The sequence below is a fragment of the Strigops habroptila genome, chromosome 10 (assembly GCF_004027225.2).
Source record: "Strigops habroptila isolate Jane chromosome 10, bStrHab1.2.pri, whole genome shotgun sequence".
NCBI classification, from domain to species: domain Eukaryota; kingdom Metazoa; phylum Chordata; class Aves; order Psittaciformes; family Psittacidae; genus Strigops; species Strigops habroptila.
Window position 1 is genome coordinate 19,147,057 of NC_046359.1, and position 19,895 is coordinate 19,166,951.

The 19,895-nt window shown below is 41.3% G+C and overlaps 2 protein-coding genes across 9 annotated transcripts in view; one reads left to right on the forward strand and one right to left on the reverse strand.

Annotated features, from left to right (window-relative positions):
• Nucleotides 1–4,409, forward strand: part of SDCCAG8 (SHH signaling and ciliogenesis regulator SDCCAG8) — a 112,974-nt gene extending 108,565 nt beyond the window's left edge. For both annotated transcript variants that reach the window (XM_030499895.1, XM_030499896.1), the window contains one exon: nt 4,072–4,409. The gene's annotated coding sequence lies outside the window, so the exon portion shown is untranslated. The remainder of the gene's footprint in view (nt 1–4,071) is intronic.
• A 53-nt stretch (nt 4,410–4,462) lies between these two features.
• Nucleotides 4,463–19,895, reverse strand: part of AKT3 (AKT serine/threonine kinase 3) — a 154,244-nt gene continuing 138,811 nt past the window's right edge. For all 7 annotated transcript variants that reach the window (XM_030499899.1, XM_030499903.1, XM_030499902.1 and 4 more), the window contains 2 exons: nt 13,486–13,588; nt 4,463–10,688 (listed from right to left, as the gene is read on the reverse strand). In XM_030499899.1, coding sequence (XP_030355759.1) covers nt 10,603–10,688; nt 13,486–13,588 — 189 coding nt within the window. In that variant the 3' untranslated portion in view covers nt 4,463–10,602. The remainder of the gene's footprint in view (nt 10,689–13,485; nt 13,589–19,895) is intronic.

The following is a 19,895-nucleotide window of genomic DNA, read 5'->3' on the forward strand; positions in this document are numbered from 1 at the left end:
GTGTCATGTTGAAAGATATGTTATATAAATAATTGTATTTGGAGCAGTGCTGTTGGAGTTACAGTACTGATACATGCTCAGAGCTGTTCCTGTTGCCTTGGAAAAGTTACTTAACTTTAATATAAAAGCCCCATATTTTAGAGTTGCATCATTTATTTTAATCTAGCTGACGGGGGGCGGCAGGAAGACAAACCTGTAGGATTTGTTTTCAAAACTCAGGTTACTTCCACTGCAATTTTTGTTTCTAGTGTTTCCTGTAGGGGGGCTAAGAAAGAAAGGAAGGAAGGAAGGTTGGTCTTTAAATCCAGCTACATTCTGGTTTGTTAGGAGTCTGTTTTTCATGGAAAACTCATTTGACACTATTAGGAAAATTCTGGAGTTTAAAGTGAATTTAAAAAGTCATCATGAAAGAAATAATACCTGATCCTGCTACGTGCTGAATTCCCTTATAGGTAACCTGATTTAAAAGACTTTCAATGTCCTTGTTGAAGGTGTAACCAAGACAAGCACCACAGTTTTTGAAAACACCTTTCTCATTGGCAGCAGTGAATTACATGCTTTTAAAGGAATAATATTAAATCTTCTACTCCTGAAAGAAGCTCAGTATTATTTCAGAATAACTACCTGCCTACAACATGATGAAGATGCTTACTCTGGAATTTTCATTTTCATAGAGCTAAAAAGGACCAGTATGAAAATGTGGCCTGACCTTACAGCCTGGGCTGTGTGTCAGGCCATTATAATAATATTCAATAGATGGCACTACTATTTGATAATGGAATACAGTATAATGTATTCAGGTCCACGTAAAGGTAGTCAAAAGTTCATGGGATTTACACCTCTCATTTTGAAGGTTTTCGGAAGATTCAAGTTTTGAGTTTCTACTTTTGAAAGTCTCTCTTGCATTGCAACTCACTCCAAGTCAGGAGAGTAAGAGCTATTTAGCTCCCCTCCTATATAGGTACTAATGACAAATGTGTGTAACACAGCAAACATCTAAATGAAGATTACTAGAAGCCTCAGTCCTGTGTTTCTGAAAGCTGGGATGCTCCTTGCTTGCAGGACCTGCCTTGGTGTCCATCACTTTGGCAGAAAGAAGTATGTGTCCCAGTGGATAATCCCCTTGCAGACCCCAGCCACTGAGCCAGCGAGAGCACAGACCCACAGGACTTGGACCTGGGGACTGCCCCCAGCTCGAACTGTTGTCCTATGCTGCTGCTTTTGCCTTCCCACAAAGACCTCCTCCTGCGAGTCAGCCCCTACCTGTGCTCTCCGTATGGCCAAGACACCAAAACAATCTCCTCCCTCATTACAGATGTCTTTTTCACAGTGACCATGTCTGTGAACAGACTGCCCGCCTTCTCAACAGAAGTTAAAATACACTCACCTGTGACTGCATTCCCATCCTTGCCCCTCCAGTCGCTCAGTGGGAGGTACTGTCAGAACTACAACTGTTCCTTAGGGACAGTTTTGTTTTCTTATGCCAGCAGGAATTTTCAGTGAGGTCTCAGCAACGAATGCGGTGTATGATGTGCTCCATTTGCTTTTAGAAAGAAGGGGAGCTTTATGTCCAGAAAACAAGTAGCTCGTCTATCTCTGATGTCAGAAGTGATTCAGGTTGATCCTTACACAGGTATCAACCGTTCTTAGGAGGCCTGAAGACTGCTTAGATTACTGGGGAGAGAGCTTTGGGGTTTTTTAGTGGAGTTGCAATGCACAAAAATAGTGCCTCTGCCAGGCATTTGTAACACCCTGTGACATTCTACAGACAGGGGTTGTGGGTTGAATTTTTTTTATTGTTTGGTGTTTTTCAAGCAGGTGAAAGGAAAGTCTTCGTCACTGCCTGTATAGTGTTTAGTCAGACGCAATGAGAGTTAAACTATGACAGGAGGGGATAAAGATAGACCTCTGCTTGATGTCTGACATGACACTGTAAGTGCTGCATCACCCAGCATTTTGTTCTTCAGAGTTTGTGGATCTGAGCTGTAGGAGGCCTGCAACTCCTGTGCAGTGTCTGGCCAGTGGGCAAAGCCAGGAACAGCTCAGGAGCTAAGCTTGGCGCTCCCGAGAGCTCCCCCTTGGGATTTGCACTTCTGCAAATGAGGACTGAGGCACCTAAGCCACTTGAGTGCTTTCTAACCAAAGAACCTAGTGGCTTCTCTGCCCTCCACTGAGAGTATAGCTAACAGCAATGAAGCCATTCAGCTGTCCATGGCTCTGCTCCTACAGACACTCTGAAGCTGTACACCTGAGAATACCCAGCACCCAGGGAGATCAGGTGCTGCTGAGGGGAGGCGATGGTGGCAGCAGGAACCTGAGCACTCTGTGCTGCAGAGATCTGCTCACTGGGTACCGAAGTACTGCTGGGTGAATGAGAAACTGTAAGAAGGGAAAGGCCCCTGACTATCCTGTGACCAAACTCATTTGCCAGTTACCTGGGCATTAGGAGTGACAGCATTGTGTCCATTTAGTTACAGAACTGCACAGCTTAAATGGCTGCTTTAGCATCCAGGCTGCTGTGTAGTGGGGTATGATGAGACCCTGCCAGTATTTGTGCTTTGTTGTTAAAGCAGTTGTGGCCAGGCTGTGGCCAAGTGGAGAAATGCCTACTTCGTCACTCAGGTGTGGCACATCACAAAGCATGAACACGGGGGGGGGGTAACTGTGGCAACGACAGATGTTCAGGCACCCCGAGGCTTCAGGGTGGAAGTACTGGCACTGATCTGATATACAGGCAGGGCTAATGAAACGCTTTTTGTAACTGCAGGTGACAAGAAACAGAAAATGGGAGGTTTTGAGTTAGAGGAATCTCTGACAGTATGACATTTCCAGGCTGGAGATGTTTTGAAGCTTGGTGGTATGAAATGCTATGGTCTGAAGAGGGGAGCCTAGAAAGGAGAGTCTCTACCTTGCGGCACAGCTGGGCAGGGTTGCTTTAGTAGCGAGGGCAGCAAGCCAGCATGCTGTGCGGTCACAAAGGGCAGCTGTGGGGAGGAGGGGGCTGGCTGGCGTGTTGTAAGCCACCCACAAAAGCACCAGTTGCCAGGAGGCTTCTTCAGGAGCTGAGTGTTGGGGGCTTTTGCCTGTTTAATCTTCTGCCAGTACTCTCATGCTGGCTGTAACGCTGGGGGGTACAGCAGCGTGGCGCAGGCCTCTTCTCGCTGGCACTGACATGGAATTTAAGCCTCATGGCTTCCTGTAGCTGTAGTTCATTCTTCCTTGCACTGGTGGTGGGTGTTAGTGCGTGTATAAAAGGGGAAAAGTCCCATGTTACTGTTTTTAATTTATCCTTTTTATGAAGCTGCAGCTTCATAAATTCTTTTTTAACTCAGCCCTAATTCCTTTATCAAGTAAGGAGGGCGGGGGAAGCAAACCCTTCTGTCCTCTAATGCAAAACCAGCCAAAGTAGAAAGTTTATTTTTATTTCTGAGGTCATTTACATCTCTTAAATTCCAATGTCAGAACTCCAGTGGCTTAATGCTAGGTAGCTCCTCCAGCTCCAGTAGAGTTTGATGTCTTGCTTAAAAGCCAGTCCTGAAGTGCTCCTGAGGAAGCACAAACAAGAGCTATGCAAGAGCTTTGGAACGGCACATTAGCCTTCCAGCTAGAGGTTTCCTCCCGGCCCAGGCAGTCGCTTCCTGTTTTGCTGCAGCTCCCACCCCGTACATACTCCCTCCAATTCACAGTAAACAGGCTCTGGCACAAACCTGCCGCCTCCTTCCTGGAAGGCAGAAGGGGCAGGATCTTAGATGTGCCCCAGAACAAGAGCTTAGTTATTTACTGCTAAACATGAGCCATGTCTAAAGCTCAGGGAGATCCTGTTAGTCAGAAATCAAATAGTTCACCTTCTTGCTACCTGTAAGACTTCTGATCTTCAAAGCAGCGAGGGCAGCAGGCCCACAGGAAGCACTGGCTTCAAAACATCATTTGTTTACGCTGCACTGCCCCAGCCTTAACCATTTCTGTATTTCTCTTCTAAGAACTCACCCACAGGCTGAAGGGACACAAATGAGAAACACAAGCAGCGCAATACAGATACTCACACACCCGTCTCTTCCTTTTATCTTTCAGGGCTGCTCTGCACCTGGCTGAAACTGGTCTGAGGCTCACCCAGAGCCACCTCTGCAGAACACAGGCACAGCTGCTGGCTCAGTTCAGCTGGTTTCTAGTTTGTTTTAACTACAGAATCCTAAATATTTTTAAGCCTTACCAGCCTACCCAGCTTCCCAGGAAGACAGCCGAGACTGTTCTGAAGACTAGGCTTGCAAGTGTTTGAACAGCAATGACATAGTGTGGACTGAATTTGTAATTTGTACAATTTTCTATGAAATGATTTTATCTATTTTTATGATTCAGTGTAGATGTCTTATTTACAGGCTGAAATATCAATAAACTTAATTGGATTTTTACTTTTCCTCCTCCTGAATCCAAGGGAAAGTGTGTGCACGGGGTAGTGGGAGAAGGGGACTGCTTGTAAGCCCTGCACGAGCCGACTGCATTCCTGTCTATAAACTCATTGCCAGAATCTACCTGGAAACTTTATTTTTACAAGGTATTTGTCACTTTTTATAACAAAAGTGAGAGTCCCAACCACTTCTTATCCATCAGAAAAGCCTAAGGATGAGTGAGAAATACTCCATATAATGTGGAAGCATTTCCATGGGCAGAAGTCACTGGATAAAGCCTTTAAGAGAAAGGCATCCTCATCAGGTGGTACAGATCACCTGCGGGGGTGACAGGAGACTTTCCCACCAGCAAATACTGAGCAGTCTCTGGGATGGGCACCAGCTGAACTTGGCTTCACATTACTGAACTTAAAACATTTGGAGGATATAGATGGAGGGCTTTTTTCTGGTTAACTGCACACCTGTGTTTTGAAAAGTTCCTTTCCAAATACCAGACTGTTTCAGAAAGAATTTAGCTAAATCTTCTACTAACTAGTGCAGGATAAACTACGTACATAAGAAAAATTTTCTACGTCTATTACCTTCAGTGTAGCTGTAGAATTGCATTAGTAAAGGGAGGAAAAAAGTGCGAAGAACAGTTCCCCATAAACAGAGCTACCTCAGCCAGCATGAACGCATCAGATGGAACAAAAATAGAAGTAAGTAACAACACGTGCAAGAAGTTACCGTTTGCTGTGTGTGGGACACAATCTTTCCTTGCCTTGTATTATTAGTGGTACAGCCCTAACATCAAAGTGGGTTTTCCTCCCTATTTCAATTTCCTGCTGTATTAAACTGCCAAACACATCTGATCGCCTCCTTGAACTGCTTCACCAGTCTGACAATAAACACGCTTAAAATGGCCTCAAGTCTTTAGGACAAGAAAGCCTGACAACAAAAAGTCCAGTCAAACAATGGGTTTTCCAAAGTAATCAGGCTGACAATTTTTAAAGTGTCACTACTTTATAGATGGTTACACAGGTAAGAATATACATTTATAAATGTAGGAATATGCAAACTTATTGTTTCAATCTATTTTTTATTATTCCACAGCATAAATCTGTGCGCAGATAGGAGAAAGTGCCTATAAGCTACACGTGCAAAGGGACTCGGCACCCAACGCTTTAGGCTTCACTGAGATCCTGGAGCTGCTGTGCCCTGGCCCAAGGCACAGCTGGACCCTCAACCTTTTGGACCTGCCTCACCTACATGCATGGCCAGGCTTCATATCAATGCATCCTGGGTGGGGAGTAGGCTCAATCCAGTGTGTTGCTGGGAGTCTAGAAGTAATCCATTTCCCTGCAGCAGCTACTCTCTTTTGCAGCAATTAAGCACAGGCAGCACCAGATCTACCTGGCCCAAGCTCTACACACACGACACCCCCCTCTTCCCGCCTCCCCGCCCCCAGCTTCTCCTTAGGCACAAAATGCTTGGGTTTACAAAGTTTACAAGTGTCAGACCAGGTGACCAAATCCAGGAGATCCCACATCCACAGCCAGGGTGGGATCCTGTGACACAGGAGGCAGCCTGGCCAGACAGTCCTGCCACTGCTGCAGCTGAGTCCTGGTCACCAATCACCTATTCCCATCAAACTACCAGCTCATGCACTTTCCGATTACAAGGTGGGGGAGAAAAAAAAAAAGAAGGGAAAAAAAGGAAAAAAAAAACCTGAGAGCTGGATGAAGCACCTCTAATTCCAAGGCAGCATTCCTGCCTGAGGTGACTGGCTGCTCTAGGGACACTCAGCCCTCCCAGCCAGCTGCCGCAAATGGCTCATGGGCTTCAGAATCCCACTCCAAGGTGGCCCTGCAAATCCTACCTGCCCGTTTTTACCTTTCCTTACACTAAGGCATTACTTAGCTCCAGGATGCAAGGCTAGGAATTTCATCAGATGACAAGTCACTTCAATCGTGGGTGTTCTGATAGGAACATAGCCCACTGTTCCTTCCAAAGCGTAACCCAAATTTCCTTTTACAAGTGACATGTGCCTCGTGGAGTTAACATGATCCATCTGTATGGGAACAGCCTCGGTCCAAAGCACAGATACATCTTGCTTGGTCATAAAAACTTTTTTTTTTTTTGACAATACTGTAACTTAATAATGTACAAGCTGAAACTGATCACCCAGCATTTGAAATACGTCACAGCGAGTTACAGTTATCACTAGGACTTCACAGCAAATAAAACTTGTAACTAAACATGCACAGGTCATTATATACAGAGTGATAAAAAAATAACGATGTACATTTTCTTGTAAGAAGAAATTAAGTAAATTCTTTGTGCATTTCAGGATTGAAACATCTAACCTATATAAAATTACTTTAAAATATGAAGTAAATATTTAACCCAAAACTCAAGAAATCTTTCGTAATCTGCAATATAGCCTTCTCATTTCAGTTTTTCTTTCTCTGACACAGAACAACTTCGGAATTTTATCCTCTAAGATATTTAATAGCAATGTGCAGATATAAAAAAATACGTCCTTTGTGGCAAGCTTGAACATATATATATATTTACAAACCTCCAGAACAAATTAGCATTAAAAAACACAGAAGTAGCAGATTGACATAGTGCTTTATTTAAGCTGTCTGTACGAAGGAAAATAATGTGCATCCCTATCATATACGTGTAAAAATACTAAGGATGTACAGTGTACAAAAACAGTTTCTTGTAGTTATTTCACATCCTTGTGGGTCATATACTTAAGGAAATAAACAGTTTAAGTATGACCTACAGTAATACGGTTTCTTGGGTTCATAGTCGTGTCTGCTTAATATCCTTAACCATATGACTAGATCTTGCATGGATCTAATGAAAGAACTAGCAAGGTCAAGAAATGTCACAAACTCTAAAGCTACAGGGAGGTAATTCAATTACCAATTTAGAGGTTTTTATTTAAATAAATACTTTACATTTCATGCTTGCCTGTAATGCACTACCAGGAGCAAGATAAGGAAATTCTACTGTAGACAGTACAAACAGTAGCAGCAAAGTGTGTACATTGAGGTGTAATATATAGACCCTGCAGTTAGTAAGGAAAGACCTTACTTTTGTACTCTAGGAGAAGCACATGGCCCCTGCAAGAACAGTCAGCTTGAAGAAGCCGCAAGTAAAGATGGAAAAAAACGTAAAACAATACTGTAATAAATGTTCTTTAAGCGACAGGAATGTACTGGAAGATGGATTAGTGTGGAAAGCGAAGCTGTGTGCAAAACTGCCAAAATCCAAACAGAAATGACCTACTTCCTCCGAGATGGCTGCAGTACAAGAGGGCATACTCTAGGTCATGGAAGTCAGTACAAGCTGGAGTCAAAGTCTGAAACGTACTGTGCTCCAAAGGCTCGCCAAAGTAACCGCCACCACCTCCCACCCAAATCTAACCACAGCTGTGAACAGCAAAAGGAGAGCTTCAAGAGTTCCTTGCGGCATCACCTGCCCATTTGTCCTTCATCCCTTTCTAACACTGGTAAGAAAGAGAATTCCCCAACCCTGGGAAGCATGAAGCCGCTGCTGACTCTCTCTGTAGCATAAACTTCCCCAATGATGTTCTGGAAGGCAGACAACCCAATGCAAAGTGAAGTCTTCAAAGGGTTTTGAAATAGCTCACTGACAGGTATTTACTGCAAACCACATTCTAGCTCGCTACGCAATGGTGCGCTAACCACAGGGCTGCTTCTGCACACAAGGAGCGGCTGGCCAGAGGCACGGCGCTGGTTGGGCATTAGCTATAGGAGCCCTGTGTCAAGAAATTTATTGCTGTTACAAGCTGACAACACAGGGGGAAAAACACAGGCATATAACACAGATTTTGAATCACCACAGTTTCAGGCTGTAAGCATGAGTCCTTTGCAGAGAACTAATTAATGCCCATCTGATAAGTACTCAGTTACTTCAGTCAGTCAGTCACTCACTGCATCAGCGCAGACACCTCTATGCTACCAGTGCCAAACAGACCTGCAATGCATGTGCTGTGCTCCTCTCTCTGCAGAGGGATAATCTAATCCCGAGACGTGTTTAGTGTTACAAGGTGACAGGAGATCTTATGTAGTTAGGATATACATCATGATATATTTCTGACTGATTATCCATCCATTACTAAAGAGAAAACACAAAACATCAAGAATTGTCTAAATTAGTCTGCATCTTTAGCTGCCTTGCTAAATGCCTGTCTACCCCTTGACTGTCCCAGCACATGCACTGCCAGCAGTGGGCTTCATGCTAGGGCACGCAACCTTCCGCATCAAGAGGCTAAGGCATCTGCGGAGGAATATCTCTCCTCTCAGACTCATCTACTCATTCACACAACACAACCAGCAATACTCTGCGCTATCACAGTCTTCATGGGACCTAACACGATCCGAACGCAGAGATACTTCGAACGATAATCCCACGGAGTCAGGGGTTTCGGGTGTCATTAGCAAGGACACGTGCGCGCTACCACTGCACTGCCTAACGTCCCGACTCCTAGCACCAAAGGGTTTATTATTAAGATTATCATTGCTAAAGATCAAAGCTGAAGTTTATGCACATGTTCTGTTAGAGACAGATCTTCGGAAATGGAAAGACCTTTTCCTATCGGTGGAGCATTTCTTGTGATGCTTTAAATTCAGTCAATCAGGTACCACGGTTACATGTAACATGCTGGGTTTTGGGACTCTTTTGGTTGAGGGCAAACCTTCCTTGAGAATGGCTCATCCCAGAAATTTACTATTTTAATCATTAAAATAAAGTGCTTTTCTTGTAATCATGGTGGTCTCGTTGTTCAAACGCAATTCCTTCATACAGAACAGAAATTTTCTATTGTGCTGTCAGCCTCTTACATTACGTTTACGGAGCACAAGATGTAGCTTTTTTGTCTGCTTGTTTTTAACCCTTTGGCACATGAAGTTGGAATTCCTCACCTCCACTGCCAAACGATTAAATGACAGTATTTCTTTCACAAAAATCTGATTCTAGGCAGTATGTACAATTTCAGAGCCTTGTTAAAATTTCCACATGGGAGAAAAGTGCATTATTCCCTTCAGCTTGTACAGTCCTTCCATATAGTACAAAATTAACTGCTCTAAGCCTGTTCTATCTAAGATGTAGCAGCATTTGCAAACATGACACATACAATCCTTATCTCTAAAAATAAATACTACCGCAGTATAACCAAAAAAACAAACAAACAAAAAAAAGAATGTTCAGAGTTAAACACCTGGAGAAAAAGCTAATTCACAACCTCAAAAGAAAAACGAGTAAGGCAAACACCTGTTTACCTTGGTGCACACATTTTGGTGAAGAGCAATACCATTATGCCTGTCTACATTCTTCAGCCATCAGAGGTGATATATATCACAAAAGAAAAAGAAAAGCATGAGAAAGATGTTATCTGGTGCAAATTATAAGACCCCTTAAACTGCTGCTTTTATGCCTTCATTTCTTGCATGTATAATGTTCGATTCTCCATGATTGCACATGAACCTGGAAGTTCTAAGTGGCAGGCTGGGTGAGCCCAGCCCTTCTGCTTCTTCTGTAGTATCCAACAGTAATTAAAAAATAATATATATATATATTTATATGTATCAACAGTTTAAGTCCTTCTCGCAAACATTCCCCAAACAAATTCCAGCCAGATGTTAATGACAGAGACCTGCTTCAAGTAATGATATGCCTAACAAAAACCTTGCATATGTACATCACCACCCCTATGTTGCCTTGTTCTAACCAGCACAAACAGATGCAAGGAAAGGTTATAGATTAGTCTCTTTAGACTATTACATTTTTGATTCATCTTCTTGAAGAAGATAAGCTGGACCAACATGTTTTTTGTTTAGCCTCCACTGTGAGGAAAAATAGATGACTACTTATGCAAAAGGTGTACATTGCTGAAGCCAAGTCATCTACCTTCAGAGAAACTGTTCGTAACTTCTTGACATTGCTATTATACTGAGACTGTGGGCAGTAGCAACAGCGGGAGAGCGTAGTAGAGAAATTCTCCTATTTCATGCAAACCAAAATGGATTTTAGGTAGGTTTGGGAGAGCAACTTGTTCAATTTGGAATGGTCTCTGAAAGTGCCCCTGCTATCTTAAATAGTATCTAGTACTGGTGGTGATGTTCAGGAATCATTTTCAGTGATAAACCTAAGATGACAGTGAAGCAGCAGAACAAAAAAGTTATTCTCGTCCACTTGCAGAGTAGGAAAACTGGGGGAAATGCGGCCGCCTCTCATTGTCCATGCAGTCCATACCATCCTCGTCATCTGTATTAAGGGAGAAGTTCAAAATGTCATTATATTTGCAACAAACTTTTGTTATTCACCTGATACTCAGTACATCTTTCAGGGTTCAATGCCAAGGTTAAAGGCTCGAGCTGAAGCAAGACTTTAGTCATGCAAGCTTATGCTTATGCAGTAGAGTGATGCTCACTGGAAGGACGTCCTTTGAGTAAGTCACCATCTATTTCAGGCTGGGTGGGTTGGTTTGTTTTATTATGACTATCACCTGAGAACTTCAATTACTACTACCCCTTCTAGGCTATTCAAAACATGCCAGCACATGTAGCTTCTGGTAGCACAAAAACTGATTGCTAATCCAAGCAGCCAGTTTCATTGTTTCTTAAACTGAGTTCAGGAAATTATAATGTTATTTCACTATTCCTCCATTTCGATGGGAGTTAAAAGGAAAAACAGCTACAAAATGAACAATTCATGCAGGTTCTATGTGTTTCAATTCTTACATATTATTTTTTAGTAAACTATTTTTACAGTATTTACTAGGATCAGAGGAAACATGGACTAAGCCAAATTCATAAATATTTTTAGTTACATAATTCCTGCAGTGCCAATGGAAACCAGGCACCAGATGTTGTCTAACTCTGAGAATTTGGATCTACATTCTCGCATGGATTTTTGTGCTTATCCTTAAAGACTCCTACTGAAACTGTTATTCTAACAATGTATTTATATGCAACCTTTCAGAATTATGTATCTTTTGTATCTTTATACATTCTACATATAAAAACCTAGAGTTAATGCAGATTGGAGCAATTACTATGATAGGCCACCTGACTTCAACAGTGCCTCACAGTTCTGTAACTTCAAGTACAATCTCCCTTTCACACTGTCAATTTAGATTAGGTTAATGAACAGAGCCTGTTTTGCTATCAGTTTGATTGCTGTAGATAGAAGATACAGTTTCAATATTCAATGAGCATGATTTGTAAAGCCTTGGTATCTAAATAACTGGCCTGAATGTTATAAAAATTACTTCTGTAACTATAAAAGATCTTTAGTTCAGCAATAACTTTCTGATACACAGTAACCAACACCCCCATCCCTAAAACACATTTCAACACCCTTTTGCATAATCACAGCAGGCAGAGGTTACACCATATTGTACATAACACAATTACTTGTAGATTTTAAAATAAAATAATTTAAAACCATTTCCTGTTGCAATGCTCAGAAAATGGAAACCCCTCTGTGGTCCTTGAGCCACTGCAGCTCACTGAAAAAGGCAGCAGTTTTCCAGATCTACGTGGCACAAGCGAACTTTCACCTTTGTGCTGCTGGTGACGCTACTTACCGCAGCCCTGGGCAATGCAGTCCTGCCAGCTCTCTGGGAGGGCTTCCCGCAGCAGCAGCGCTGCAGCTGATCTCTGTGCTACTGCTGGGCATCACCCCCCACTGTATTATTCTCGTGACTGGGGTGAGGTTGCAGCCCATGCTACGTTTCATGCAGCAGCAGCCAGACCACCACTAGAGGCCAGGGTCAGTACTGTAGGCAGGTAGGTCATTTCCCTGCATTGGTACTGATCACCTGCTCTGAATTCCGTAAATTTAAACCTGAAGTCTTGGTAGCATATCACATATATTCTATTGCTTTAACCTTCGAGCGCTAAATAGCCATTCTTATTGCATATGTGGAATTTCAAGAGATCAGGACTTTGTGAATCAACAGATTCCAAGTTAATCCAAATTTTAGCAAAATTTGTTCAAATTACAAATACAAACAAATTCTTATCAAGATAAATGGGAGAAGAAAGGTGTATTTTTGTCACAGCAGGGAGACTTAAAATGACTTAAATGACTGTGTTCAAACACTGAAATGCAAAATCCAGAAAATACTCCAGATCTGTATGCCAACAGAAAACTGCAGCTAAACCTGGGAATCCTCTGACACCAAAACATGAGCTAGCTTTATGAAAGGGTAAAAAACCTTAACTACAGCCTTTATTGTCCACCTTTGTATCCTCCTTCCCCATCCTCCAATTAAAAAAATTAAAAAAATAAAAATCTCACTTATAAAGGAAATTCATTCAAGAACTCAGCAATTGCTCTGGCTTGGTACGTAACTCTGTTAAACCCAGCTTGGCTGATCAGATCATGATTCTCGTGTATGTAACAGAAGATGACAAAAATACAAATTATGGTGACATTACGTTCACTTCAACATAGAAACTCTGCAAGGCCCAGTAGAGTGGTTACATCTATATTAGTAATGTTTCTAAAAGCTCTGCTGAAGAACACCACTTGATAGGAAATTTCATTTTCAAGTAACTGACACCTACACAAGAGACATCCAGTTGTCCCTGGCACCTCTTTTTTATTTTATCCCTTTTGGTCTTCAAAGTATTTTAAAATATGCCTAACTCACTAAACCTAGAACCCACTGAAGCCACTAGCAGTAGCCAGTGTGCTTAAAGCAGTGTCCATGTTCCAAGTACTTTGCTGAACTGGGACCTTGATGCCAACCAGCAAACATTTGAAGCTACTGTTCTCTTTTATTTAAAAAGACAACAAAACAGAAGAAAAACAAAACCACACCAAAAATGCCCCCAAAACCCAACCCAGAGTTATCTAATATTCTAACCTTTGTAATTACTCCTTCTTTAAAAGAACATTGTCATTGAGAGTTATTCTTACACACCTCCATACAAAGATTTTTATTAGTAACACTGAGAAGAGCTTTTCCGTTCAATCAGAAAAAACCCTTATGCAGTGCTTTATTGGGAATTTGTTATTTTTAAATTATGCTTATGCATAATTTCTGACTTACATTTTTCAGGCGGCGTTATTGTAATAGTCTGAGCTGTAAATTCTTCATCAAAATACCTGGTGTCTGTCTCAGATGTCACTTGAGGTTTAAAAGGAGGTACAAGCTGAAAGGGACCAAGAAACAAAATTAAATTACTATACCTGAAACCAGCCAAATTAGTACCAGGAAAACAAGTTTGTTCTTTTTCTCTACACCCCAGATCAAATAGAACTGCCATCAAGAGGCAGCTGAGTCTCTAACTTCTAGTAAGAGACAGAAGCCATTAGAGTCAATCCCAAAAATACTAGTTCAAAATCTAACTAATAGCACAACACGACTAAATTCCAAGTATCACTCTCATGTGACTTGCAGATAAATTGAGCTACATAGAGATAATTACCTAGAAACTCTTCAGGCCATTCAAATTACCTGCACAGGTGTCAGAGAAAGGCACCTCTACGTACTTCACCACAACTGGGTGGTATAAACAGCTAAGGCAAAAAGGACTACACAGAGACCATAGAAAGCATGATACCTTCTTTTGTTGTTCTTATTTAAGAGTTAAGGCCTAGATCTGAACTTGCCTTTAGAAGAAATTACATGAATGTGAAAATAAGTTTTATATTTGAAAAAAGGCCAGTTCATGCTTTAGTGGATGTAATCTTGCCTACTGTACAGCGCGGTATTTCCCAACACCAAATCACTAGCATTTGCTCACAGCTCGACTTCCTTGCCTCTCTTCTGAACCAGACTTGCTATATCAACCTTCTCCTCTAGAACAACCACCTCCAGGCCAAAGATTTTAACAGAAAGGCATATTCAGTACAGAATATCACACTGCCTTGTGCCAGTCCACCCCAATACAGCAGTTTAGTATGTATGGTATTGCAAATGGCGGGGGGGGAAGGGGAGGGGAAAGGAGGGGACAATGTTTTGGTTTGTACCTTTTGGTGTTACCTCCTCACATGCAGTTTAAAATACACACCCTGAAGATAGTGTATCAATTTCTCTTTCTGTGTAACAGGTTATATTATGGCTTACTGATACTTCAGAGCTTGCCTGTGGTTTACACTGGTTTTATGTTATCTCTCTCCTCAACTCCAGAACACTAACACCAAACAATTAATTTGCTCATTTTCCCCACAGAAAAGGAAGCAAAACTGCTGCTACACCCTCTTCTGTCCCCAAGTTCAGTGCACCAGACACAATTTACAATACACAACGCACATTGCAGAAACTCTTCTTTTTGATGATAATTTTTTACAATAGTAAGAATTTTCCTTATTTTACTATGTTCGATGCACAAGATTTGTTGGGGGTTTGGTTTGGGGGTTTTTAGCGGGATGGAGAGATCTGCATGAACCGGTGAGTGTTAGAAGCAGCTCCGGATCCCAGTGATAATCAAAGGAGGCTACACAATATACAAATAGAGCCATCCAAACAAAAAAACCCTCTAGCCTGCCCTAGGAGGACTAGACTGTGCAAGCACGTAGTGCTGCACAACCAGCCAAAGAAACAAGGCTTTCAACAAGATGCTCTTCACAGCATATCTCTGTCCAGAAAATTATTAATTCCTAATGCTTCACGGATTGGGATCAGGCATAAAAGATTAAAATGCAGTAAAACCTGCATAAACAAGGCACTTAAACAGCAAGACAACAGGAAAATAAACAGAAGCGTGTATAGATGCATACACTCACATAGAACTTCCCCATTTTTTATCACCATTACAAATGCACCCACAAACTCCCACTGTTCCCAAATCCAGGTTGAAAACTGCCACCCAGTTCTTTTCCTCTCACACAGGATATACTACACTGACAGCTGGTAATGTGAAAGCCTTGTTAGCTGGAGAAAGATACCTTCACTGTACTCTGCAACACGAGAACCACACCAGAACACTGGTGGTTCTTTGGACATGGGACCAGATTCTGCCACCATTCCTGCCAGGATACACCTCCAAGTCCTGCAGCATTACCCTTCATTCAACAGTTTGACTCTCTTCTCCCTTCAAGTACATATTAAGACATTGGGTACATACCCTATTTCATCTGATCCAAACTTTCAGTAACAGTCTTAAGCAAAGATAAATCTATCATTTACATATACTTAACAGTATAATAAATATGATTAATACTTTTACAAAACTAAATTCATTTTTTCCTAACATTCTCCTGAATGGAAAACATATCACAGCAGAGGGTATTTGAAGTAAAAGTTTTGAGCACTGGAGGAGCTAACATATAGAAACTCAACATCAGAATAATCTTCCAGGCATAAATCCAGTTACATTCAGCATCTAAAACCAAGGTATTCTGTTTTAATGTACAAATTCCTGCACTTCTATGAAAATTAATTTTGTAAGTATTCTGGCCATCCCATCAATTCTGCACTATTAAAACAGATTCCAAAGTGGCGCATCCCCCCAGCAAAGCGGCCACACAATTCCTGAGCACAAAGTTACTCCAGTGGAACATCCCACGCTGCCGTTTTAACCATTTTTCTCTCTCAGAAAACACTCAGAAAGCTTACCAAAAAAATATTACATGAAGCCAGGCAACGTACTCTACTCAAGGCCAAGTGACCACCACTACACATCCTTTCAAAAGACACTTTCACAGTTCTCAGCAACGGAAGTAAACATTAGATAAACTCAGTACGAAAAAACCCAAACCACTAGATAACAGGTTTATGACAATTTTACTGCCTCCTTGACTGGGATCATCTTTCCAGATCAGAAAGAGAAAATGCCATTTCACAAGAATTAAAACTTTTCACATGAAAATAAAAGCTTAAGAAAAATGTTCTTGTTTTTCAAGTCAAGGACAAAAAGCAAGGTCTTTCCAATAGTGCAACACAGTAGAAAGCAGAACAAACCACTCTTGCTCTGAAGTAAACCAGAGACCTTTCATGATACAACTGCTACGTGAAGAAAAGGAGAAAACACTCACTCTGCAGTCTTTAACAACTGTAATTTAGATCAAAGAAGTTAATGAAAAACAAATCGAAAGGCAGGGTGAGATCATAATATACAGCAATGTATATTATGATCTGCAACTGGAGAGGAAAAAGGTAAGGCATTAGCTGGCAAGTTTCTTCCTCAAAAACTTACTGGCTAATTACTGGTTTTCTCAGTAATCAAACCACAGGGTTCTGTGGTTTGATTTTTGTTTTGTTGGTTTGTTCGTGGAGTTTCTTGTCCACTGAAACAATGGGCCTCACTATGGGTTTAGATCACCTCTCTTGTTGGTTATGAAAATACTTCAAAAACTTTATTTTAGGGAGAGAAGCGCAGCTCTAAATGACCCTTAAGGAACAAATAATTACAATAATAATTTCCATCACATATGAAAAGCACTATTAAAAGAAAATTCATCAATCACAGGTGATGGGATGAAGTTGGTGCTCCAATTCGATCCTCGGTAACTAGGCTTAATAGAAAACTGTTTATCAATAGCATCCAGTAAGTCAGCTGATGAAACTTCCAGCTATGGCAGAAGTTTGGCTGTCTAGGGCAGTGAAACAGGTGAAACACAAAACTCCAGGTTATAACCAGAAAAGAAGGAACTCAATGCAAATTTATGTCACTAGTGTTTTAGGATTCATCCATCTTACAGCAGTAACTTTCATATCCTGGACATTAAAGGCAGTGGGAAACTTCAATGACTGCAGTAACAAACCATGCAGCCCTGTGGCTCTCCACAACAGCTTACACTGGTATTTATACAAGCTATACACTCACATACAACAACCACCCCCTGCAGCCTATGGGAAAGAGGAAATGGTAGCTGAGATCAAGACACACATACAACTCAACAGAGAGCTGCTGAAAGGTTTCTTAATTCTTTCCATACACTTTGCCTCCTTCCCTCACAGTACCACAGCCCAGCCATGAGGATAACCAGAACAGGGGATTGTTCCTTCCTATCTGCTCTACCCCAGCTACACCAAACCAACTGTGGCTGAAGTCTTGTGGACATGCCACTCCAGATTCCTCATCTGCCACCAAAGGAACACGTCCCTCTCCCTCAAGGAAATTCTTTCTCTGACCTTCATATAATTGTTGGGACACTTGCAAGGCACACTCCCAGTTCTAATGGGAGAATCTCCGAGATAATTCTTGTCAAGGAACTGGCACACAGAGCTTGGGCATCACCTCCAGAAGAAAATGAGAGAAATGCAGTAAGAAATCCTTTCCTAACAACCTTTCAAACAAAGCAGAAGCACAGAGTATGGTATAAATGATACATGCAAGTGTACACAGAGGGATACGGTACTTCAACACCACATTTAGAAGATGGGGAACAGAACCATCCGAGACAGATTTTGTAAACCATGTCACCAACACACCAGGCCATGATAAAGAAACTTGGCAATCATCTTGCTGGAGGAGTGGCACCTTTTCTCATTAATTGTCAGGTTTTATTGAAAAAAACAGAAAGTAAAATCTCCACAAATTTCAGCTGTAATAAAACTGTCAGAAAGACAAATAAGGTGCAACTGCTGCAGACAGCCGCTTAGATTGATATAGAGCCTGAGTAAGAACTCAGAAGCTTCTCTATACATCCCAAGGGACGTTGAAGCTGAGCTTTAATTACAAAGAACAAACCACCCAACATTAACTACAGCTCTGATGATCACAACATGAAGATGCCACTCTACTGCCAGTGGCATTTCACGTTTGGTGCCACAACGAAATGATATCCAGCCACTACCACCACAGCTTTTCCCCAATTCTGACCTGAGAAGTCATAAAGTCCAAGAGTAACATGAGCACTGCAAGGCATGCCCAATAACCTGCCTCCAGAAGGAGTAAGATGAGCTTTTCTTAAGCACAGGCCTTGTCTGTCTGTGAGAGAATCACGCTGCTCAGTCCCAGCTGCCAAGCCTTAACATGGGATGATTTCCCTCCTCTAGTGGTCTGTGCAAATTCAGGCAGAAGACTCTAGAACCAGACAGGAGACTGCACCTCCAGCATGCACAATTTACTCAAAGGACCAGGAATACAGATTTTCTGCATTCATGTAGTACACACACATGTACATGTACATGTGTGTACAAATAAAGATATTAAAGACTAAACTCAGTGTGAGTTAAGAGTTGATGTTCAAGAGAAAAATCATTTCACACCCATCTGTCAAGCCATTTCCAAGGCTTGATGTTAGAAATGACAGCAGAAGCAATATCAGATTTTTAGTGTCTTTATTATTTCTAGTGAATGGCATTTCCATTTGTAATACATCACGAGCAGCATGTGAGAAACACCACTGGTTTTCCACGGTTTAGGACCTGGGAAACTTGCCACCCATCTCTCAGGGGAGGGAAAGGGGGAGATACAGTACCTGACTGTTACCGTCATGCAGAGATGAACAGACAGGCTCTGTCCTACACCTTGAGCTTTCTCACATTTACTGAACAACTGCACAAATACTTCAGTATGAGAGAAAATATGTTACATTATTTGATCAGAGATTATCTGACAGGAATCATTTGTCTTGGTGTTGTATAGGAAGTGGCTGAAGCTACTTCAAAGTAACTGTGATGCATTTGATCTGCCAAATGAAATATATGATGCTTAAGAACACCAATCTGATCTTCTTTCTCCTTTTAATGTAAAGGGAATTTTCCTTCCAACGAACTCAGAATTAACACTACCATAAGAATCTCATCTGCCAACAGACTGCAGCTGCATAGTATTCTGAGACACAGTGTGAAAGGAAGAGGAGCAGCTATACACTACACCCACTGAATTACGCATTTAAATAAACAAGATAACTAGATTATAATCTCAAAACTCCCAAGCAAACTAATTCTTTATGTGTCATATAAATACAAAAGAGTGAGCACTGTTGTTCAATTTCAGGTTTTATTCCTAAGGAATAATTATTTGAATCTTAACTATGGTTCAATTTCAGTACAACATTCCAAGTTGTCCAATTAAAAAAAAATCTCTGTTGCATCCCAATCGATATGCCTCTTCTTTATTAATAAACTACAATGTATTAGATGAATTCTGATTTTCTTACAACTTATGTATTTTGAAAATCTATTATAAAAATAACTACAAAACAAGTATTTCAGTAAAGCCTTGTATTGTCATCATATGCTGTATTTAAACAATTTCCATCCAGTTTATTATTCAAGTCTGATGTATGTCAAGAACAATGTCAAATGTTACAGTTCTTTCTGACTATGAAAGTTAATGATTTGATGTCCAGAAATCGAACTTTCATCTACCTTAAAATGTTCTGAAGAACCAAACCTGCAAAGTTGTTATTTTCTAGAATCAAACAGAAGAGACAGATTAGCCAAAGCAGAATGGTGGAAAAAATAAAGTATACTCTGAGAAGAGAGTGGGGTTACATCACTGAAATACACTTTTGTATTTATCACAAGCATGCTCAGCTGGAAGTGCTGAAAACATGTCACAG